This window comes from Tiliqua scincoides, chromosome 9 (assembly GCF_035046505.1).
Source record: "Tiliqua scincoides isolate rTilSci1 chromosome 9, rTilSci1.hap2, whole genome shotgun sequence".
NCBI classification, from domain to species: Eukaryota; Metazoa; Chordata; class Lepidosauria; order Squamata; family Scincidae; genus Tiliqua; species Tiliqua scincoides.
Window position 1 is genome coordinate 13,738,615 of NC_089829.1, and position 25,200 is coordinate 13,763,814.

Here is a 25,200-nt window from a genome sequence, read left to right on the forward strand (position 1 = left end):
TTTCATGCAGGATGCAATGACATAAACCACGTTGAAACATCTCTATTCTATCAAAAGGTATAGCCAAAAAAACCAGCAGGAACAAGGCGATGGTGCATCATCATGCCCACTGCTTGGAGCATTGCCATGCTCACTACATGTCCATCAGGGGGTGATGTGCTGGCCTCCTATACTGGATGACTTAAAGCCTAGTGGTGCCACTGCTCTCTATAAAAACAAATGACCTGACTGACTGACCTATCAATGCCCAGCCTAAACCCCTGGACCTAGAAACATGAAATTCAGGGCGTATATTCCTTCCATGACGTAAGGACCCACTGAGAGCCCAATCCTGAGCTCTGCACGCTGGCTTGCTGCCAGCACGCACTGTCACAAATGTGCTGTAAGGCACGTTTGTGAGCCCTAACACCGGGCAAGCGCCCTGCTAGCCCAGTGCTGGCCGACGCTGGGCTAGCACCGGGCGGTCACCAGGCCTCCACCACTCAGCGGTCACATAGACCGCCAAACAGCAGAGAGGAAAGTGGGGGTGTGGGGGGAAGCGGGGAGGAGGCATTATGGGGAGGTGGGGAGAGGCATTGTGGGGAGGTGGGGAGAGGTGGGGGGAAGGCCTGCCGGGGAAAGAGAGGGAGGCGGGACTGGTGGAGCATTGCTCCACTGGATTCAGAGCCTCCGAGTTGGACTCAGCACCTGACACGGAGGCTTTTTCCTCACTGCTGACCTTTTGGTCAGCAGTGAATCGAGTAGCCCCATTGTGGGGCTACTACCTTTACCCAGGGGAAGGGGGCAAAAGTCCCCTTCTCCTGAGGTGCTGCCTGTGGCTGCCTTGGGTGTTTCAAATAGTTTCAAATTTCAAATAATGAAATTTCAAAATGTTTGTCTTCCTTTAGTCTAAAAACTATAATGTGAGGGAATTTCAACCTGAAGATGAATATGGTGTTGGTCATGTCATCTGATGGAACCATGACTTTTAATCATTACAGGGTGTTGCCTGACATGGGGTAGTTGTGCTACATTGTGAAATCAAAGGACAGTTTATAGGAGTCAAAATGGATTTAGGGCCCGACCCAAAACAGTGCGCGCCTTTTCAGTGCCTGAGCACAATTTTGCAAATGGGCCGTAAGGCAGACCTTTGACACTTCCCACCGGGCTGGCTTAGCGCGAGCCCACGCAAAGCCAGTGCCAGGCGGAGGATGGTAGGCGAGCAGTGGGTGGTGCAGAGATGAGTGGGGGAGTGGGGGGAGGTGTTCTGGGGCAGGGGGAAGGTGTGGCGGAGGAGGCAGCAGGGTTGGAGGGGGGACTGGTGGATCCATAGCACAGTGGCCGGCCTCCCGGCCCAGCATGGGACTACTGTACTCTGCACTGGCTAAATAGCCAGCTCAGAATCTAGTAGCCCCGTTGCGGGGCCACTTCCCTTACTCAGGAGCCTCAGGAGCCACTGGTGGCTGCCCGGCATACTCAGGATGCCGCTGCGGCCATTTTGATGCCGCTGCAGCCCTGTGCACCAGGCAGCTCAGGGTTGGGCTGCTAAAGTAGTTAAATACCACAGCAAAGCAGGGGTATCAAGCTAGCTGAAGATAAATAACATGAGAAGATCCCAAGAAATCAAGTCCTGACTGTTGAACTGGGCATCTCTGGGAGAAGAAGGCCAGTATTGTGCCACTGGAGCCCTCAGAGCAAGAGACACCCTGACATTCTTGGCCTGGAGCAAATTACACCAGCTCTGCTCCAGAAAATTGCTTTGCTTGGAGCAGGGAGAATCCTATGACTCCATCTCTGCGAATCCCAGGCTCTTGGCTAGATCCCGAATTAGGGAGTATAACCAGCCCAGCATAGCCTGTGAAATATCAATAGAAATAATAATAATGATGATTAGTATTATTCAGTCTCAGAAGACTATGGTATCGCGCTCTGAATGGTGGTTCTGGAACAGAGTGTCCTCTCCAGAGCACGAAGCCTGGGTAAAGCAGATATGGAGGATAGATGTTACCCATGCAGCAAATCTCCCCTCTCCATGTCGCTGAAATGGCCCGATGGAAAGGCAGAAGCCAATAGGTTGGTCACAGGAGTTGCCAGAACGTGACTGTGTTTAGCCATGAACTGCCTCAGGGACTCCGGCTCCGGATTTTGCCTCGAGGTTGACGCCTGAAGCCTCTTCCATAACTGGATGTAGCCACAAGGCAGTGGAGGTTTGGGATCAGAGTTTTCCTTCTCTCAGATGAGTTGCCTTCCCAGGCTGACGAGTCCCATCTACCCGGTGGCTGTTTATTTGCCTCTTAGGACAAGTACAGCCAAACTGAGGGCCTATTCTTATCCCCAGCCTCCAGGGGAAATTGCTGCTGCTAAGCAAGAATCAATTGGTTTTGAGCAAAGCAAGGGGAGGATGACTCTCAGCGGTTGTGTGGGTGCCTATACCAGGGGTGTAGCAATTAAATGTCAAAGCACAAGAGCTCATCTTGAAACCCCTCCCCAGCCACGTGCCGAACTGGAAAAAAAACACACCAATAAAATGAACTTTCAGTTTCATCTTTTGAGTGTTTTCTTTCCCTGCTGCTTATGTCGACTTTGAAACTTCATTGAGATCCCAATCCTATGTATATCGTCTCAGAAGCAAGTCCTGTGACAGTCAAAGGGACTTGCTCCACACCCAGCTAAGGGCCCAATCCTATCCAATGTTCCAGCACTGGTGCAGGGGCAATGCAACCCACAAATGTTCCCTTACCTTGAGGAGGCCTCCTAGATGGCCTCCCCACCCAAGGATGCAGTGCACACCCCATTGGCACAGCTGCACTGGCATTGGGGGATAGGGCCCTAAGTGTGGATAAGATAGCAGCCTTCAAGATCCTGAACTCTTCTCCCCCAAACTTTGGAGTGGGTGGCAACCCTTTCAAAACAAATGTTTAAAAATGGGGGGGGGGGGGAAATGAAATCAGAAAATATCCCTAAATAAATATCAGGGGTGTATCAGAGTGCCAGCCTATGCGTGTTTACTCAGAGGTAAGCCCCCCTGGGTTCAACAGGGCTTCCGGAGCACTTGCACAAAACCTTTTCTACCCAGTCCACTGGTGCACACATTGGATCCTTGTTGCGGATACGCAACATTGGGCAGAAAAGACTTAAGGCTGGAATCCTATACCTCCTTTTCAACTCCAAACCCACCCCTTTTGCATGTCTACTAGGAAGTAGGTCCCATGATAGTCAATGGGTTTACTCGTAGGTGGGGATAGGATGGCAGTGTTAGGAGAAAGGGTGAGATTCCCCCTGGCAGGGGGGTGGGAGAGCTGCACCGGCTGCAAGTCTGCCTGACCCACCAGGTGGATTTCTGCCTCTTTACCCCGTGGATTAAGGCTCCGGGAGGCAACCCCAGGGAGCCGGGATTCCGAAGAGCGCGTGAGGGCTCTCTGTGCATGCTCAGAGGCGCTCTTGCCCCCTAAGGCTTCCCCTCCGAAGGGGCTGTGCTCGGTTCTCCTCTGGTCCCTCCCTCTTCCGGCTCTCCGGCTCGCCTTGACCCTGGCCGGCCGCGGCTGCAGCTCTCGTTTCCCGCTCCTCCGAGCAGCGAGATGGGGGGACCCGATCGCTCCGTGGCCGCGCTCCTGCGCTGGGCGCTGCTGCTGCCGCCGCTCGTACAGGTGGGTCGGTCCCGGTCCCTATTCCCCGGCACACTTCCTACCTGGGCAGGCGCGGGCTGCCATCCTGTCCACACTTCCCTGGGAGTAAGCCCTTTGGACTAGAATGGAACTGACTTCTGAGTAGGCAGGCATAGGATCGGGCTCTTAGGCTGCCATCCTGTCCACAATTCCCTGGGAGTAAGCCCCATTGACTATAACGGGACTGACTTATGAGTAGACATGCATAGGATTGAGCTCTGAAAGATGCAATCCTAGTCACGTCCTGGGAGTAAGCCCCATTGACTATAATGGGACTGGCTTCTGAGTAGACAGGCATAAGCTTTGCTCTAAGGCTGCAATCCTAGACACACTTACCTGGGAGTAAGCCCCATTGACTATAAAGGGACTGGCTTCTGAGTAGACAGGCATAGGATTGGGCTCTGAGGCTGCAATCCTAGCCACATACTTTCCTGGGAGTAAGCCTATAAGAGAATTGAAGTCTGAGTAGACAGGCATAGGATTGGGATCTCAGCCCTTCCCCACCTCCAAAGAACCTTGCCTATGTCCTAAGCGCCCTCCTTCAGCTCCCTAGTCCCTACATCGCCAGAGCACCCCCTTGTTCATTCCTATGGGACTGTCCGCCCCCCCCCCCGCCAGTATTAATATCAACCCCCTCCAGGTTCATAAAAAATTGCATCATTTTTTATGAGGCAGCATCATACTAACTTAGAGCCCAAGCCTGTGCTTGTCTACTCAGAAGTAAGTCTCATTGTTTTCAGTGGGGCTTACTCTCAGGAAAGTGTGCATAGGATTGCAGCCTTAAAGCCCAATCCTATGCATCTTTACTCAGAAGTAAGTCCCACTGAGTTCAATGGGGCTTACTCCTAGGAAAGTGTGTATCGGATTGCAGCCTCAAACATCAAATGCAGTGTTTTTCAACCAGTGGTACTCATACCACTGGTGGTGCTTGAGGCCAGTGGCATAGCTACAGGGGGCTGCAAAGCACTAAGTTTTGCAGGTACCTGAACATGCTGTGTGAGTGTTCCCTCTCCTTCAGAGTGATTCTGGGCAGTGGGAGCAAAACAGAGGCAAATGCACCCCCTATAGCTATGCTGCTGCTTGGGGTGGTGTCCAGTGGTATGCGTGGGACCCCCTGCCACCTAGCAGTGAGACCAGCAATGCAACATGACAAGCAGCTGTAGGAGGCTTGGGCTGGGGTGTTTGTTGCATTGTGTCTGGTCTCCCACTCAGGAAGTAACATCTGTAACAAATCATGGAAGTAACAATCTGGCCTCCCAGTCTGGAAGCCAGTTACTTTCCATGGTACTTCCAATGGGTGGGCCATGTGAAGTGGTACAGCAGGGGACGAATGGTGAGAAACAGTGAATTAATGCTGTTTTTTTGTTAATCTGGGAAGCTGCTGCCAGTCAGGAGGGGTCTTTCCCAGGCTTACCCACAAATGCTGCCAGGTTGACCCTGCCTGTAGGGCAGGTGCTCTGGCACTGAGCTGTAGCTCCATCCCTTAATTTGTCTCTTCTGCCTGTCACATGAAGCTGGTTTTTGCTGAGTCAAGGCCTTCATCCCTCTGACTCAGCACTGACTGGCAGCGGCTTCTCAGGGTTTCGGATACAGGGGTCTTTATCTAGCAATGCTGGGGATTGAATGCTGGGGTCCTTATGCCTGTGCAAAGCAAGTGCTCTGCTTCTTAGTAGTGGCCCTTCCTGGCGCGAAATCTATGGAAAGTAAAAATGGAGCTTTGCTTAGCTTGCTTGTATTATAGTCTTTGGAACATTGATCAGACCAGATCAGAACTGCCTTGATCAGACCAAGTTCCATGCGATTCTGCACCTTGGAAAAGTCAGTAACCACCCAAGTGCATCTAGAAGCCTTTCCTTTGTTGCTTCTTCTTGGCATTTGATGTTGAGGTACACTGCCTCTGAAACTGGAGGGTCCACAGTTAACATTGCCATAACAGATGAGTGTTGATAGACTTCCCCCCTCCCCTGTGAGTGTGTCTCATTGCCTTTTAAAATGACCTGGGTGAGCAGCCGTTGTTGAATCTTGTGACAGTGAGTCCCATAAGCTAATAAGCTAAATGGCCTTGCCAGTCTACTTCATCAGGCAGTGTTTGGGGACAAGGAAGAAAAGATCTCTCTCTCTCTCTCTCTCTCTCTCTCTCTCTCCCCCCCCCCCCCGTGCCTCATAATTTCATAAACCTCCATCCTATTCTCTGCTCTTTGCTTCTGTCTTTCCTTGGCCCCAAGTGCTTAACTCGTTCCTAGAGGATGCTCCTACCACCTAAGAATTTTAGCTGTTTTTTTCCTAGTTCTTTGTAACATTTTGGGGATCCAGTGTTTAATTTCTTGACAGCTTCTGTATTTTGGGGGCGAGGGTGGATGAAAATGGAAATGGAACTCCACTGTGGTTGGTCTGTGGAACTCCTTGCCACAGGATGTGGTGACGGCATCTGGCCTGGATGCCTTTAAAAGGGGATTGGACAAGTTTCTGGAGGAAAAATCCATTACGGGTTACAAGCCATGATGTGTATGTGCAACCTCCTGATTTTAGAAATGGGCTGTGTCAGAATGCCAGTGCAAGGGAGGGCACCAGGATGAGGTCTCTTGTTATCTGGTGTGCTCCCTGGGGCATTTGGTGGGCCGCTGTGAGATACAGGAAGTTGGACTAGATGGGCCTATGGCCTGATCCAGTGGGGCTGTTCTTATGTTCTTAAAGGAAGGTGGGGTTTAGCCCTTTCCTCCTCTCACTGTTTCCAGAGCAGACATCATCCTCTCCGTCTTGGCTATTAGCTGGAGAAAGACAGGCCTCCCTGTTTGCACCTGTCTTTTCTTTCATCTGCAGATAATACCTTCCCCAGGGCTTTGGCCCTGATCCAGATGACACATACCCTGGCTGCTGTTTAGAACTCAGGATCAAATTTAGAACTCAGAACCCAGTGAGTTTGACCCTGAGATGGCACAAGTAGAACTGTGCACTGTATTCTAAAAGCAAGTATGAAGCGATTTCCTGCTGAGTCTGTCCTTGGGTCCTTGTTGCTCAGACTTCCCCACGCTGTCTGGCAGCAGTCCTCAGGGTTCCAGGTTGGAGTAGGGGGCTAATATGTTCAATTGCTGGACCAACCCCCTTCCCTGCCCACTGTTGGTAATTCAGTTCTTGTGTTATTTTCTTCCCAAATCAAGTGGTGAATTGACTGACAGCCTGGCTAGGCATGTCTACACTGAAGTAAGCCCTAGAGGGGTACAATGGGAATTACTCCCAGGAACATGTATTTACTTTTGCAACTTTAACTAATTAATATTGGCCTTTTTGCCAAGATCTTCTCTCTCTCTCTCTCTCTCTCTCTCTCTGTGATGAAAAAGGCAGAAAGTGGTGTTAATGTGTTTTTATTCTTTCATTTTAATTTTCAATGCTTTAAAAGTAGACCAGGTCAGTCATATAGTGTCAGCAGATACCTCTACTGTATTACAGTATTTCTAACTGGAAAAGCAATCTATTTTATTTTCTGGAAAAGTATCTTAAAAGCCAAAATGTGGTGTTTTGTGTTTGTAACAGAACAAAAACAAAACAACAACAGCAAAACCTCTATTAATGGAAGACCCACTGATGATAAACTTCAGGTGTTTGACAAGCCGCAATATTTAAGAAGCATTTGCATTCTTAAATATATTTTTTCACTATGAACGCTAAACTTATGTTTTAATCCAGTGGACTCTCAGTTTATACCTGGCGGTGATAATAATAAAGCTTGAAAAATTCTTATTTACCTTTAATATTAATTGTGGTGCAAAAAGGAGCCCTGCCAGTATATTTCTGAGGGCCGCATGCTATCTGTCAAAGACCTGCATGTGGTTCGTGAGCCGTGGTTTGGCCACCCCTGGTTTAATATATACTGCAGGGAGGATTTGGGGGTGGGGGTGGGAAAGCAAAACCTCTTTTGTAGTGTCACTGTGTTAGTTATTTCTGTCTTTCTGACCTGTGTGATCTTCAGTGGTTTTTTCCCCTACCTTCCCATTCCTTCACATCTCTGTATCAGCAATGACGATTCATCATAACTCGGTTCAAAGACTCATCCCTGATGTGGGCTTCTGGAAGCCGCCCAAGATTTTACCACTTGGGCTGTTTGCATGTGCCTGACAAGTCCTTCTTGGGCTGCAGTTCTGTGCACTGTTTCCTGAGAGTAAGCCCCACTGAGCAAGGAGGAACTTCCTTATAGGTAAACATGCATGGGATTGCTCGGCAAGCTCCTTGGCTCTAGCTAGTGCCATGTTTAAACCCTTGTGTTGTGTTTTTGCACTGTGATCGTGGTTTCCTTTCTTACTTTTCAGCAAAGTTTTTTTTAACCAAACCAGAGCTCTAACCCAGCGATGACTGCCAGCAGCCTGTACTGTCCCCTCCAGTAATATCCTGCTGTTCAGTTAATCTTTTCTAGTTTGTTAAACATTTGCTTCATTTAGATTGGTGTACTCTCTCCCTTTCCCCCTCTCCAGTGCTGATCAGAGTGCAATGATCTCTGGGAACCAAAGCTCTAGTGCTCTGCCCTCCCACTTCTCCCCCCCCCCACACTCATGTCTTACATGCAGATGGAATGTAGCAATTGCCTGAATTACAGGAAGCATGACTCAGACCCAGTGCCAAAGTGTGAATCTCACGTTTACCGTCTTGCCATGTTTTGGAAAGGGGCTGGCGGCACCAGAGTGCGAAGTAGCCGCCCTGGGGGATTAGTCAGAAACGCCAGCCCAGAAAACCCACACATCCCTGCAGCCTCGTCAGCACTCCACAGCTGAAGCAGGCTTTTGATGAGAGAGGGGAGAAGATGTATCATGTTGAAACCAAAACACAGGGGCATGCTGAGGATGGTGTCAGGGCAAGCCTGACCCTTGGCATAACTTCACCCACCTTTCCCAAATGCTGATCAGATATTGCAGGGCGGCGGGAGAGGGACAAGTATGGCTGGAATCTAACCTGTTGCTGGGCGTCATCCATCCCTGGGGGATGACAGAGGAGCTCTAAGCCCACCACTCTACTCTTCTCCCCACTTCTCTTCCAATCTACCACCCTCTTCCTTTTCTAGTTCAGGGGGCGGGAGAAGGAGAAGCAGCGGGGGCGAGTGTGCCAGCAGAGGTGGATGCCCCACCAGTCTGCTGCCTGAGGTGGCCAACTCAGTTGGCCTTATGCATGGGCCAGCACCGCTTGTACTGATTGGCCTTTCTCCTAGCCTGTGGTGCCCTGGTTTGTTGTGAATACCCTTCTCTTTCTGGGGCAGAGGGCAGGAGGACAGAACGACTGTTCCCCGGGAGAGGAAAAGACTTCTCAGCCAGTTCAAGTCTGCACTATAGATAGCCTGTAATGGTGAGAATTTGTTGTGTTGTTGTGGTGAAACAGAAGCCCCCTGCTGTATCACCAGTATGAGATCAGAGACTCTGTCCATGCGAGACGACCACCACCCGGTGCTATGAGTCCTCCTCGTATCAGTCTTGCCATAACTGCAGGTGGTGTGATCCTGGCTTGGGGAGAAACCAGATCATGAGCCCTCCTTCCCCTGCATCTCTGGACTGCTCATGGGAGGAAGGCACACTGCGGTAGGTTCAGGTCAACCGATGTTTGTCGGAGGAGCCCGGCTGGGTCAGGCAGTCCAAAGGCTCATGCAGGCCAGCGCCCTGATCTCTCACAGTGGTCAGCCAGCTGCCTCTGGGACTCCCCTACTGAGAAGGGAATGTTTTTGTCCCTTGCAGCTGTTTTCCAGCTGCTGGGATTCGGTCACGTACAGGCTGGCAATCGGGAGGCTTCATCGTGACAAATAGCCCTCGATAGCATCAAAATGTGGAGGGGATCTTACAGGGCCTCTAGCTGCCCTCCCCTTGCTCAGTCCCAGGTGGCTCTCCAGCCACTTCTTGAAGAGCTCCAGCGAATCCCGCAGCCTCCATGGCTTTAAAGTGTTTCCCCCCCTAATGTTCAGCCTAAAAATACTGTACCTTCATGCAGTTTAAGCCCATTTGAGCCAGTCCTGTCCTCTGGGCCACAAGAGAACAAAGTCTTTGTCCAACATGAGAGTCCTTCAGACATTTGAAGAGTGTGATCTTGTGAGTGTGAGTGTGTGTCCCATCTTCTGCAGAAGAAACACCAGTTTCCTTCAACCGTTTGGCTCGGCGTGGCATCATGCAAAGTGGGGGGGGGGCATCTGTTCCTTGTAAGTCCTGTTTTCCAGACCCCTGACCTCCTCCCGACTCTGTCCCATCTGTCTGCCTCCTGCTTCAAATGCAGTGCCCAAAACTGGAAACAATTGTTCGAAGAAGGTCAGATGAGGTCTAGTCTCCCTTTCCTCCCCTGTGAATCTGTCTAATCCCTGTTGTGACCACCTGGAACCTCCAGCTCTAGGAGCAGCTGCATGAGAAAGAGGCCTGAGTGGTTCATAGAACTCTGAATGGGTTTTTCCCATAACTACCACATCTACGGCCAATGTTGGATAAACGGAAACGCCGTTGTTGGCAAATTTTTTCTTGTCCTTGCCTAAGGGTGGTTTTGACATGAGGCACGTGCTTGGTGGTTCCTGAGGGAACTTGTCTTGCGCCCTCCCCCCAGTACTCTTGCTCTTGCCCTGTTTATCTTCAGATTGCTGGTTGGGCCTGTTCTCTTTTTTCTAAAATTAGAAGCGCAACCCTGTCCTCTCGAAAGATCTTCCTCCTCGACACAATCGGTCTCGGAAACACTCTTTTTTTTTCCACCCTGGTAGGTTCTGATGTCAGAAAGTGGGTGGCTTTGTCACTGTGGTTTTCATGGCATAGCTCATGTGACGAATATTTTTTCCATTCCCACCTTCGACGGTTTCTTTCACCTTCCTCCAAGGCCTTGAGGGCTGCAGACAGAATATCAGGTGGGATGAAACTCGAGCTCCCGAGACAGCTTCCTTTTCAGATTTCATGGGGCACGCATGGGTTTCACTTCCTGGTCAGGGTCCACTGGATGGGTGATGGCTGGATGGGTGATGGGCATAACGGAAACCTGGTGGAATGCGGAGAATCAGTGGGATACTGCAATCCCGGGCTATAAACTCTACAGGAGGGACAGGCAGGGGCGTGTTGGAGGTGGGGTGGCCCTTTATGTTAAGGAAGGGATAGAATCCAGCAAAGTAGAGATTGAAGGTGGGTCCGACTCCACTGTAGAATCTCTGTGGGTTAAATTACCAGGCTTGTGCAGCGATGTAATACTGGGGGCGTGCTATCGTCCTCCAGACCAGAAATCGGATGGGGACCTTGAAATGAGGAAACAGATCAGGGAGGTGACAAGGAGGGACAGGGTTGTAATCATGGGGGACTTCAATTATCCTCATATTGACTGGGTCAATTTGTCTTCTGGTCACGATAAGGAAACCGAATTTCTTGACGTGCTAAATGACTGTGGCTTAGAGCAGCTAGTCACGGAGCCCACCAGAGGACAGGTGACTCTGGATTTAATATTGTGCGGTATGCAGGACCTGGTTAGAGATGTAAACGTTACTGAGCCATTGGGGAACAGTGATCATGCTGCGATCCGTTTTGACATGCACGTTGGGGGAAGAACACCAGGCAAATCTCTAACAAAAACCCTTGACTTCTGACAGGCAGACTTCCCCCAAATGAGGAGGCTGGTTAGAAGGAGGTTGATAGGGAAGGTAAAAAGAATCCAATCTCTCCAGAGTGCATGGAGGCTGCTTAAAACAACAGTAATAGAGGCCCAGCAGAGGTGTATACCGCAAAGAAAGAAGGGTTCCACTAAATCCAGGAGGGTGCCCGCATGGCTAACCAGCCAAGTTAGAGAGGCTGTGAAGGGCAAGGAAGCTTCCTTCCGTAAATGGAAGTCTTGTCCTAATGAGGAGAATAAAAAGGAACATAAACTGTGGCAAAAGAAATGTAAGAAGGTGATACGGGAGGCCAAGCGAGACTATGAGGAACGCATGGCCAGCAACATTAAGGGGAATAATAAAAGCTTCTTCAAATATGTTAGAAGCAGGAAACCCGCCAGAGAAGCGGTTGGCCCTCTGGATGGTGAGGGAGGGAAAGGGGAGATAAAAGGAGACTTAGAGATGGCAGAGAAATTAAATGAGTTCTTTGCATCTGTCTTCACGGCAGAAGACCTCGGGCAGATACCGCTGCCCGAACGGCCCCTCCTGACCGAGGAGTTAAGTCAGATAGAGGTTAAAAGAGAAGATGTTTCAGACCTCATTGATAAATTAAAGATTAATAAGTCACCGGGCCCTGATGGCATCCACCCAAGAGTTATTAAGGAATTGAAGAATGAAGTTGCAGATCTCTTGAGTAAGGTATGCAACTTGTCCCTCAAAACGGCCACGGTGCCAGAAGATTGGAGGATAGCAAATGTCACACCTATCTTTAAAAAGGGAACGAGGGGGGACCCGGGAAACTATAGGCCGGTCAGCCTAACATCCATACCGGGTGAGATGGTGGAATGCCTCATCAAAGATAGGATCTCAAAACACATAGATGAACAGGCCTTGCTGAGGGAGAGTCAGCATGGCTTCTGTAAGGGTAAGTCTTGCCTCACAAAACTTATAGAATTCTTTGTAAAGGTCATGTGGATGTGGGAGAACCCGTGGACATTATATATCTGGACTTTCAGAAGGCGTTTGACACGGTCCCTCACCAAAGGCTACTGAAAAAACTCCACAGTCAGGGAATTAGAGGACAGGTCCTCTCATGGATTGAGAACTGGTTGGAGGCCAGGAAGCAGAGAGTGGGTGTCAATGGGCAATTTTCACAATGGAGAGAGGTGAAAAGCAGTGTGCCCCAAGGATCCTGGGACCGGTGCTTTTCAACCTCTTCATAAATGACCTGGAGACAGGGTTGAGCAGTGAAGTGGCTAAGTTTGCAGACGACACCAAACTTTTCCGAGTGGTAAAGACCAGAAGTGATTGTGAGGAGCTCCAGAAGGATCTCTCCAGACTGGCAGAATGGGCAGCAAAATGGCAGATGCGCTTCAATGTCAGTAAGTGTAAAGTCATGCACATTGGGGCAAAAAATCAAAACTTTAGATATAGGCTGATGGGTTCTGAGCTGTCTGTGACAGATCAGGAGAGAGATCTTGGGGTGGTGGTGGACAGGTCGATGAAAGCGTCGACCCAATGTGCGGCGGCAGTGAAGAAGGCCAATTCTATGCTTGGGATCATTAGGAAGGGTATTGAGAACAAAACGGCTAGTATTATAATGCCGTTGTACAAATCTATGATAAGGCCACACCTGGAGTATTGTGTCCAGTTCTGGTTGCCGCATCTCAAAAAAGACAGTGGAAATGGAGAAGGTGCAAAAGAGAGCGACTAAGATGATTACGGGGCTGGGGCACCTTCCTTATGAGGAAAGGCTACGGCGTTTGGGCCTCTTCAACCTAGAAAAGAGACGCCTGAGGGGGGACATGATTGAGACATACAAAATTATGCAGGGGATGGACAGAGTGGATAGGGAGATGCTCTTTACACTCTCACATAATACCAGAACCAGGGGACATCCACTAAAATTGATGTTGGGCGGGTTAGGACAGACAAAAGAAAATATTTCTTTACTCAGCGTGTGGTTGGTCTGTGGAACTCCTTGCCACAGGATGTGGTGCTGGCGTCTAGCCTAGACGCCTTTAAAAGGGGATTGGACAAGTTTCTGGAGGAAAAATCCATTATGGGGTACAAGCCATGATGTGTATGCGCAACCTCCTGATTTTAGAAATGGGCTATGTCAGAATGCCAGATGCAGGGGAGGGCACCAGGATGAGGTCTCTTGTTATCTGGTGTGCTCCCTGGGGCATTTGGTGGGCCGCTGTGAGATACAGGAAGCTGGACTAGATGGGCCTATGGCCTGATCCAGTGGGGCTGTTCTTATATTCTTAACTACAATTCCCAGAATGCCTTGCAGGTCTCTTGTTATCTGGTGTGCTCCCTGGGGCATTTGGTGGGCCGCTGTGAGATGCAGGAAGCTGGACTAGATGGGCCTATGGCCTGATCCAGTGGGGCTGTTCTTATGTTCTTATGGCTCTCACGTGGTGGTCACTGTTGTTGTTTCAAGATGTCATTATGGCCCATGAAGTGAACTGGGTTATTGCTGTTCTTACATAAGAACAGCCCCGCTGGATCAGGCCATAGGCCTATCTAGACCAGCTTCTTGTAACTCACAGTAGCCCACCAAATGCCCCAAGAAATACACAAGATAGCAAGAGACCTGCATCCTGGTGCCCTCCCTTGCATCTGGCATTCTGACATAGCCCATTTCTAAAATCAGGAGGTTGCACATGCACATCATGGCTTGCAACCTGTGATGGGCTTTGCCTCCAGAAATTTTTCCAATCCCCTTTTAAAGCCATCTAGGGCCAATGCCATCACCATATCCTGTGGCAAGGAGTCCCACGGAATAACTACACGCTGGGGGCTTTGGGGCTGGTCATCAATGTGGCCAACTGAGTCGGGCGCCTCAGGCAGCAGATTGCCAGGGGGTACCCTCTTCTGACCAATCACCTGCTTCCACAGTCGCTCTTCTTTCTTCCATCTAGATTAAAAAAGTAAGTGGGGGCTGGTGTATCGGAGACACCCTAGCCCACCACCCGCTTCTTCTCCTCATTTCCTTTTCTGCCCTCTTCCTTCTCCAATCCATGGAGTGAGTGGAGCAGAGAAGGAGGGAGCATTTGGTGTGTGCTGCCCTGGGCGCTGAGAGATCTGGATCTGGCGTTGCTCACCCTGCAGGTTTGGTCATTTGGAGGGAAATCTGCATTGGAATGACTTAAGATAGATGGAATAGTTTTCATTTGCTGGCCACCTGAAGCAGTTGCCTTGGGTGGTGGGGGCATCTGCCTTGGTCAGCCCACCTCTGCTACTTCTCATCCTCTGCTCTGGCCCACCCCATTGTTCTAACTTCCTTTTCTGTTCCATTCCCTGCATCCCTTTTGAATTCAACACAGGGGAGGACAGAGAGGAGCAGAAGTGGCGGTGGAAGCTGGTGTGCCACAGGTTAACCAAAGGTGACCTTTGGCATGGTGTGGCATCATGCAAAGGAGGGGGGCATTTGTCTTGGGTTGCCCACAGGTAGATTTACAGCAGATTGTTCCTGGTGATGTTGGTGTGTGCTTTGTTTTTACCGATTACCATATTTTTTAAGTCAGGGAAAAAAACCCTCAGTCAAATTGGCTAAGGATCCCGTGCCTGGTTCTGTCTTCTCCAGTGTACAACTCGACTCATTTGCTTGAATCATCTTTCTGCTCTTTGATGTAGTGGATCTCAGTCATTCCTGCTCTCTGTGATGTGGGCAGATGATCAGGGAGACTCTTCCTATTTGACACCCGCTGAGTCTAAGTCAGCCCTGTTAGTGTGGCCTGCTTTGTCTTGTGGCCTAGAGGCTCCTGGTGTGCAACAGTCACATGGGGTGCATCACACTGGGTCTATATGTATAGCAGAAAGAAATGGGAATGAGGTGGTAGAGTCCTGAGGTGGACTGTGCCATTTTGAACTGCAGGTGGGGCTCACATCTCTACCTACTTTTCTGCACAGACGCTTCCTTCAGGAAGAACACTAACACTGGGCATTCAGGGAGTGTCTAGAATTAAACCTTTCTCCATTATAGTCAATTTTTTCTAGGCTATTTTCACTAGGTTTTCTAGTAGGGGAATTTTTTTTTTTAATAGCAGCCCCCCCACCTGCACTGCAAAGTGGTATAGTCCCTTTCTCAGTCAACTCTGATCAGGCCTGCAGGTAGACTATCTCAGACCTGAAACCAGACACGCCAGTGGCAATGGGGTGATTTCTTTGGCAGTTCACATTTGGGGTGATCTAGAAATGTACGCATGGTCCATGATGCGCTATAAAGAAGTGACCCCCCTTCACCTGCGCTTGTTTACATTTTGTGAAACCAGTGGTGCGCAACTTGATTTGGCAATCTGGATTTAAGGAAGGAAAGTTTGTGAAACGTGACAGACGTGCGTGGCCCATTTTGCAATGTGGGAAAATGTGCGGCCGACCTTTCTGGTTGGCATCCAATTGTGGAATCCCAGAAAGGAAGGGGAAAATGCGCACACACGTACACCACTTTGAATGTCGTCTTCTTTTATTATATATATTTGAGTGTCCTCATGGGGAGAAAGGCAAGGTAAAAATCCATGAAATGAATCAATATAAACCCCCCCCCCCCTGCTAACAGGGCACTTTTTAAAGTGGTGTCCTCTTCTATTGAGTTGGGGGGAGAGCAAATGTCCCTCTCTGCCCCAGTGTGGAGTATTTTCCAGTGGCGGTTTGCTGGTATCTCTTCTGCACCTTTAAAAAAAAAAAATTGTGATCCCTTTAAAGAGGGATCCCTTTAAAGATTGATTTTTTTTTGCTATGCAAACCACCTTGTGATCAATTTGTATATAAATAGGTATTTATATACTCTTTATATAAATATAATATATATTATATAAATATTTATATAAATATATAAAATACATTTATATTTAGTTATATAAATATTACTCTTTATACAAGTATATATAGGCCGCATATAAATACACTTAAGAACAAAGACTGTTATGACTCTTAGGGGTACAGTGGACCTGCTGTTTCTGTGGATCAAGCATTCGTGAATTTCACTTGCTGTGGATGCCAACAGATACCCAAAGTCCACTTTTAAAGCCCTTTAATTACCGTATCAGTGCTGGAATCGGGTCTCTCTGCGGCCAAACCGTGCCATTTCCAAGCCTGTTGAGCTGTTTTTAGTACTGAAAGACCCACTTCCGGGTTGCCCAGAGGTTCCTTTCTTCTCCCAAGTTCTCTCCAGACTACATTGCGATGCATTCTGGGGCAAAACTGGGAGAAGAAAGGAAGCTCCTCTTGGAAGTGGGTATCTTTCAGGTAACAGTTGGCATCCGTGGTGAACGGGAGCCTCCATCATAATTCCTCGAAGGAGCTGGAAGCTGCAATCCTACCCATAATTACCAGGGAGTGGGCTCCATGGAATCTAAAGAGACTTTAAAGAGACAAACCGGGGAGGCGAGATGGATAAGCAAACCAGGAGCAAACCAGGGGGCAGATGGTGTCTGCTTACGGTGTGCTTGTGGAGCCCCTGAAGGGGTCTCAGGGAGCCCGAGGGCTCCTAGGAGCACATGTTGAGAAACACTGCTTTAGATCAGAGGTGGGCAAACAGGTCGGCATCACCTGGCAGGACAAAGTTCCAAACAACACAGTCCTGGAACGAGCTGGAATCCCTAGCATGTATGCACTGCTGAAACAGAGACGCCTGCGTTGGCTCGGTCATGTCGTGAGAATGGATGATGGCCGGATTCCAAAGGATCTCCTCTATGGAGAACTCGTGCAAGGAAAGCGCCCTGCAGGTAGACCACAGCTGCGATACAAGGACATCTGCAAGAGGGATCTGAAGGCCTTAGGAGTGGACCTCAACAGGTGGGAAACCCTGGCCTCTGAGCGGCCCACTTGGAGGCAGGCTGTGCAGCATGGCCTTTCCCAGTTTGAAGAGACACTTGGCCAACAGTCTGAGGCTAAGAGGCAAAAAAGGAAGGCCCATAGCCAGGGAGACAGGCCAGGGACAGACTGCACTTGCTCCCAGTGTGGAAGGGATTGTCACTCCCGAATCGGCCTTTTCAGCCACACTAGACACTGTTCCAGAACCACCTTTCAGAGCGCGATACCATAGTCTTTCGAGACTGAAGGTTGCCAACATTCGGGCAAACATTTGGGTAGGAGGGCCACATCATCTCTCTGACACTGAATCAATTTGCATTTCAAATTTGAATAAATTTACATAAATTAATACTGATAAGAACTGATAAGAATGAATGCATAAACTTTACTGAGCTTATTTATAATATACATGAGAACTGTAATACAGGCATGTAGAACCATGAGAACTCTGAACTGCTTGCCACACACCTCTTGCACAGTGAACACATACAGACCAAGCCAGAAATGCATGGAGACCTAAGTTGTTCAGAAGCAATGGGAGGGGGGATTAAAATAATGCCCAGGGAAAAGCAGAAAACACATGGAGACTATAAAAGGCCTTGCTCTAACTTGGCCCGCAGCTCATGTCTGGTGGTCGAGACTGGGCCAGCGTGGGCTCCAACAGTCTCTGACGGGCCAGAGGCTCATTGGAGACTAGGGGCTCCTTGCGGGTCAGAATGGGAGTCCCCAACGGCCGGCCGCAGGCTGGGGTTTGCCCACTCCTACTTTAAATTGCCAGATTAGATTTAGATTGCTCTAGATCAGGGGTGTCCAAACTTTTTGGCAGGAGGGCCACATCATCTCTCTGACACTGTGTTGGGGGCCAGGGAAAAAAAGAATTAATTTACATAAATGAATATATTAGAGACTGAACTTTTATGAATGATTGAAGGTCTTGCAATAGCTCAAGGCCTATGAAAGAAGGCTGTGTTTGTACACACACACACACACACACACACACTGCACATGCCCAATCTCGTCTGATCTCGGAAGCTAAGCAGGGTCAGGACTGGTTAGTGCTTGGATGGGAGACCGCCTGGGAATACCGGGTGCTATAGGCTTATATCATAGTCTTTCCAGACTGAAGGTTGCCAGCCATATATATATAGTCATGTGGAGGGAGCCCTCAGCCCACAGCTCACGCTAGAGGCCAAACGGTTGGCCATCACGCTGAGAGCAGACAGCAGTTGCATCAGGCCAGCACAGGTTCTAGCAGGTCTCCAGAGGCTCAATGGAGACTGGGGGCTCCCTGAGGGCTAGATTGGGAGTCTTCAAGGGACCCAGGGCCCGGGTTTGGGCAGCCCTGCTCTAGATTACTAGATTGTACCTGCCTGGCCCAGCCTGCTTTGCAAGAACCGCAGCAAGCACTAAGAACGGTGTCCACAGGGAACTGACCAACAGACCTTAGTCACTTGCCCATCCTCTACCTGCCGCTGTTCTTGGTGTACAGCACATGGCCAAATCGTAGCTGTGCTCTCTGTTTGCACCCTATTTATGCATCAGTCTGCAACAGATAAGGACTGACTGGAAAACCTCACCCACATACTGTTTTTTTTTATGTGGTCTACCTTATCTTTCTCAATATCTTGAATGGAAAGAGACACAATTTTCAGTGCAACTCCTTTGGCTCCTTTTTTTTTGCTGCAGTTGAAATTCTCGATTTGCCTTTTCTGTGCAAACCGCAGAGAGAGAGTGCCCTAAAAAGAACGCCGTCAACCATGCTCGCAAGTGTGTTTTGACATGAGCTGCGCCGGTCTGCAAGTGCTGTGGTTTTCCGATTGCCTCACTGCCTTTCCTGTACAGTCGGAGCTGCTCAGCTCTGAAGCAAGAGACTGAAGGGCTTCTTGTCTCCCTTCGGGGAGTTGGTGTGAGTTTTGACATCGTGGATGTCTTTTTTGGCTTGGATTGCAGGTTTCATGAGTCACGTGCAGGCTCTGGGTGGATTCAAGCTGTGCAACAGAATCTGCCCTACTTTTCCAATAAACTGTCAGAGGAGATGTCAAAGTGGAGCTGGTTGTCAAGCATCTGTCCTTTTAGTATTGATCTATATAGTGTCTTTTGAGCACATGGTGCTTTGCACAGAGTCATAAAAGATATCCCTGCCCTGAGGACATTACAGTCCAGATTTGATAGGAGGGAAAGGGCCTAGAGGTAGGGCTAAACAGGAGAAGTAAGTCTGGGCATTTGCTTTTGCGAGGGAAAGGCAGGGTCTAAATTCTTTAAACAAATGCACATACTTGTAAAACACTGCAGCAAAAGCATCTTGATGTAACTCATCCAATCATATCAAGATTTTCTTTTTTTTGCAGTGTTTTACCACCTCAAAACAATCATGAACATGAATAAAGGAACTGCTAATTACTCACTCACTCACTCACTCACAGAGAGAGAAGGAATGCTAATGGCTTATATCAGCAGTTCTCAAACTGTGGCTCAGACTCAGTTTTTATATTTGGCTGCCACAGCTCTTCTGCTGCATCTGGCAACCCTGACAGGATGTGTTGCACCAGAAACCCAGCAAGCATGGGAGAGCTTAAACATCCCTCCCCCATTTTTCTGACTCAAATCGCACACTCTCCTGGTACCTGCTTTGCTTAGAAGAAGAAGCAGAAGCAGATATTGGGTTTTGTTAAGTTCCTTTCCAAATTTGATCTGGAATTAGAGCATTTGCAAGTGGTACCCGAGTGCACCAAAAATGCTGACACATCTGAGTTGTGTTTTTTTTGCCAGCTCTTTGAACTGAGAGTAATCACTTCTTTCAACAGCCTGCACGTTTTCCCCCCCCTGGTTTAACCTGAAGTAATCAGCAAAAGCCAGTCCATGCAATCACATCTTCCTGTTTTTTGGCTACCCTGTGCTGGATCAGGGTTCCCAGGTCCCCAAAGCCCTAAGTATTTAAAACGTGACGTGTTTTCCATAACCCACTTAGCAAGGGAGGCTTTCTACGTTGATCTCCACTTCCAAAGCGATTGCCCCAAACTAATTAAAAGATTCCCCATCCCTCATTAGGCTGAAATGGATTTGCCTTCCCTTCTGGCACCATTGTGTGTTTATCTTAGCTGCAAAAATGCAGATGTGCTAAGGTCACTGTGGGTTTTACGGTAAAAGTGTGGGAGGAGGGGGAAGCTCCAGCTTCTGTCCTTGCCCCTCCGTTGTTCCTGCTTTTAGAGTTCTCATTTTAACCAAGTCTGGGTTGCTACCCTAATAAACTCGGGGACAGCAGCAACGAGCCCACAAGGGCTCGTAAAGTTTCTGAGCAACTCAGTGGGGCCCTTTCCCACCCACTGCATCCATCTCTGCTGGGCCGTGCACGGTACACTATGTTAATTAATCAGTATTCTGAATACTAGCTTTTAACAACAGGAAACTCCCACACACCAGCTCATTCAGGGCATTGTTTTGTCGTTTTTAATCTTCCCCAGAAGAAATAGCAGCAGGAACAGGCAATGCTGTCACTTTTTCCCAAGCATCTGCATATTGAGATGGACTTGAGTGAAGTTCGTGGATGTTTGGGGTGGGGGGAGTTTGCGTTGATCTTTCCCATGTTGATTTGTGCATCAGTAAGCTTTGGTACGCTTGACTTCTCTTGACCTTCAGGTGTCATTCGCATGCCGGCATAGTTAACTGAGTAATTGGTTAAAGAGAGTGTACAAGTGAGTCCCCTGATTAATCAGGGGGCGCATCAGTATGACTGGCACTTGATTATGATGTGCAGTGTGGCCTTGGAAAATTCCAGCCTTTCTTTGAATCACACTCTGTGACTTTGAGGCTCTTGGGCCCTAGCAGGCTGTGAGGTGATTGTATCTGGCTGTGTCCAAAACCCCATACCTAGAGAGATGAAGAGGCTCTTCTTCATTGCTGCTTGGCTGTCCTCAACTCTTCCTGAGAAACAGAAGCTGCTCTTGCCATACGAAGTTATACCTGAATACCTTAACTTTCAGAGTCCTCCATGGCCTTGATATCTCTGTGCTCTCATATACCAGCACTCTCCTACTCAAGATCTTCACTCCCCCAACTACACCTCCCTCCCTCTGCCCTTTCTCCCTTCCTGCCCCTTATGCCTGGACCTCCCTCCCAGATCACCTGGTTAATGCTTCCTCTCTTCCTCCTAATCCCGTGATTTTCAATCTTTTTCATCTCATGGCACACTGACACGCTGCTACAATGTTCATGGCACACCATCAGTTTTTTGACAATCCACAAGGCGCACCATGCTGCTGGCGGGAGGCTCACATTCCCCAATGTCCCTACTAATAAATGACCCTCCCCAAACTCACGTGGCCACCTGTAGACCATTCTGCAGGCACACTGGTTGAAAATCGCTGTTCCAGTCCCTCCTAAAAACCCATCCTTTTTGCGAAACCTTTGACACAACACCTTAACCCCCCCCCCCCGAGGCCGACTGCAACTAAGCCAACAGCGAAAATCCTATGCATACATTCCTGGGAGTAAGCCTCATTGAACACCATGGGACTTACTTCTGAGTAGACCTGCACAAGATTATTCGTTCCCTGTTACCCTTCTTACCACTCCCTTCCCATTCCTCGGTTGTCCATGTGATGCCTGGTTCTAGATTGTGAGCCCCTCGGGGCAGAGACTTCTGCTCTCGTCATTTATAAAGCACCATGTACTTGGATGGCAACCTCTGTCTATGCCTTTACTTATCTAGAATATACCCCATTCTTCCTCTGAATAGTTCAGGAGAGTAATGGACGGGCAAATACCCATTATCATTATTGGTTTTTTCCCACCTAAGGCAATCACAAGCTTTCACCATGCCCATAACTCAAACATTTCTCTTCAATTTCTGCAGGCGTATTTGCTACCGTACACTCCGCAGGTCGACCAGCAGTGCATGAATCCAAAAAGGGAGTACTACGAAGATACCACCCAGAAATGTTGCAGCTTGTGTCCTCCAGGTAACCTGTTTGCTTTGCTCCTAATGTTGAGAGCCTGTATAGGCCTAGACTAGCAATTTTTCAATTTTTTTTCATCTCAAGGCACACTGACAAGGTGCTAAAATTGTCAAGGCACACCATCAGTATTTTTGATAGTTGATATGCAGTCATATATCATGGTAGCATCAAGTCTACTATATTGAAAATAAAGTATTGAAATGAATGGCAACCCACCTGAAATTGGCTCGTGACCCACCTAGTGGGTCCCGACCCACAGTTTAAGAAACACTGGTGTAGAAGGAAAGGAGCATTGGAGATTGCTGCAGAGGAGTGGAAACAGGATATTGCCCTGGGGTTTTTGAAGCATAAGGTTTGGTATTGCTTTGTTTGATCAGTGGTGGTAGGATTTCTGGCGGCTAACTTTCTAAGCTGGGTGCTTGGCATAAAGTATAGTGAAGTCACACTCACCACACCAAGCACTAGTACACAAAGCAATTGAGAAGCTGCAGAATACCCCAGAAGTTGCCTAGCATTGAGCCAGCCATCAACTGGGGCAAGAGGAAACGGACAGGGTACATTGTATTCATGTGTAGGCTGATGAAGTTCAGAAGGGACATAATAGGGAATGGCCTAGGTCATGCTGCCAGGACCCTCCATTGGAGACCAAATCTGGAGAAAGTACCTCACTATGTGGAGAGCAGCCTTGTGGCTGTGCCCCCTCCTTCCACCCCACCATGCGTTTGAAAACAAGCTATGCGCACTCCAACATGGACTCCTGCAAAGTAATTCTGAGCCTGCTGGTGCTCAATTCTTGTCACTCCAAGAGACTTTAGCTTCTTACCCAGAATTGGCTGAATAAGCAGGAAGCTCCCGTTTAAGGAAGGAGCCCAAGTTCTGTAAAGGGGCAAACGTCAAGCGAGATAGTTTGGGCTTCCTTCCTGTGTCGGAGGGCAAAAGGGACAGCAGTCAGATATTTGTCATTCAGAGCACACTCAAGGGAGAAGTCTTGGCTCCTGACATCCAGGGAGTAAAGCTCTCATGTTGTTTTTTCCATACACAAGCTTATCCAGCTACCAAAGAGAGAGAGAGAGAGAGAGAGAGAGAGAGAGAGAGAGAGAGAGAGAGAGAGAGAGAGAGAGAGCAAGTTTGATTATCAATGACATGTTTTTATATATTCCAGGAACTTCATATAGGAAAATAATGCAATTCACACTGTTAATATTATGAAATAAACATTAGACCAGTGATTTTGAACCAGTGTGCTGGGCCTATCAGTGTGCTGCAGATGTTGTGCCACAGGGATTTTGGGGAGGGTCATTTTTTAGTAGGGCCATTGGGGAATGTGAACCCCCCGCCAGAAGTGTGGTGTGCCTTATCAATTGTCACAAAACCAATGGTGTGCCTTGACAATTTTAGTGTCTTGCCAGTGTGCCGCAAGATGAAAGGCTGAAAATCTTCACCTACGTTCAAGCCACTTGATAAGCAAAAAAGATGGGAGTAAGATGGGCATGTGTGGTCTAGAGCAGTGGCACCCAAACTCATGACCATTGTGCACCCAGAATGCGTTCCCCGTATGGGACTTGTAGGGACATGTATGGGAATGTGGTCGCCATACAGACCACAGCTTTCTCTTCCACCCCTGCATGGTTTGTCATCTGGGTGGATCTGGGCACCAAGATGCTCTGGGCTGTTGGTGTCTGTTGCCTGGCATCCCAGAATGCTGTACAGCAGGACACCCGGGCAGACACAACTGCCCAGAGCGTCCTGGTGCCCAGGTCTACTCAGACGACTAGCTGCTTAGGGGTGGAATGGTAATGTCCACTTACTGGGTGGACGAGTTTGTCCAAACACTGGATCAGGCCCGCGGGCTGGGGTTCGAGTGGCCCTGGTCTAGTGGGTAAGCTGTTACCCTGCCTGATGAAGCTAAGTGGGAGTGACCCTGGCTGTGATTTGAAAGAGAGACCAAGGCAACTGATTGGGGGAGGGTGGAACGGTAAGGTCCGCTCACCAGTGGACAGGTTTGTCTGAACCCTGGATCCAACCCCTGGGCCAGAGTTCAAACGGCCTTGGTCTAGAGGTTAAGCTGTTGCCCTGCCTGAAGAAGCTAAGTGAGAGTGACCCTGGCTGTGATTTGGAAGAGAGGCCAAAGCAGCTGATGTGCTGTTACAAGAGCATGTAGCCCTGAGGAGACACTGTTGATCGCTGGGCTGTGAGAGGGCGAAGGAGTCACTGCAGTAAGCCGTAAGGTGGAGGAGTGTAGAGGTCAGCTGCCAAGAATGAATAACACCTGGCTGAATTGTGGCTGCTCCTGCTGGAAGCTTGGACAGCATGAGTCAGCAAAATGAACAATGACCATGCAGTCAGGGAAGACACTTGGAAATGAGGAGTTAGGGGAGTTAGGGAGTTTCTCAGAGAACATTAATATTAAAACCTTTATTTGTAAAAATAAATGGAGTTTGGTGATAGCCTGCCTATGTTGGGTCGGTAAGACCTTCCCTCATTGTGAGAATCAGTGAGAAAGGTGCTAGATAAGTACTGTAATAACAATGTCCATAGTCAGTACTACCTGAACACACGTATGCAGAGTGATGTAGTGCAGGGGTGTCCAAACCTTTTGGCAGGAGGGCCACATCATCTCTTTGACACTGTGCTGGGGGCCGGGAGGGGGGGAAAGAATTAATTTACATTTCAAATTTGAATAAATTTACATAAATGAATATATTAGAGATGGAACTTGTGTGAATGAATGAAGGTCATTCACGCTGAGAGCAGTAGCATTGGGCCAGCAAGGGCTCCAGGAAGTCTCTGGAGGGCCAGAGGCTCATTGGAGACTGGGGGTTCCCTGCAGGCTGGATTAGGCATTCACAAAGGCTGCAAGTGGCCCCCGAGCTGGGATTTGGGCACCCCTAGTGTAGTGTTAACTTTAGGGAGCTTGTCCAGACTCCCCACCTTAGCCATGCTCCTCTGAGACTACACAACAGCAGAGTTGCGTAGGAAAGGAAGAAGGGGCCAGGGTGGAAGAGGAAGTATCCAACATTCTACCTGCCACTCTCCTCCTCACTTCCTCTTCCACTTTGCCCCCCTCTTCCTTGCCAATGTAAGAAATGGATGGAGGAGAGGCTGCCACATGACAGGTAAGGGAAGGCAGTGTTTGGCACACCAGCTCATGCGCCAGGAGGACTTGGGATGGCTCTACTATGTAACTGCCTGGCCCATCAGAAGA

At 48.9% G+C, this 25,200-nt stretch overlaps 1 protein-coding gene across 1 annotated transcript in view; it reads left to right on the plus strand.

The window, feature by feature from the left end:
* The first annotated feature begins 3,516 nt into the window (after window positions 1-3,516).
* The window catches only part of LOC136660155 (tumor necrosis factor receptor superfamily member 1B-like), a 39,597-nt gene continuing 17,913 nt past the window's right edge, over window positions 3,517-25,200 (plus strand). The window contains exons 1-2 of the mRNA XM_066637219.1: window positions 3,517-3,626; window positions 21,893-21,998. Coding sequence (XP_066493316.1) covers window positions 3,558-3,626; window positions 21,893-21,998 — 175 coding nt within the window. The 5' untranslated portion in view covers window positions 3,517-3,557. The remainder of the gene's footprint in view (window positions 3,627-21,892; window positions 21,999-25,200) is intronic.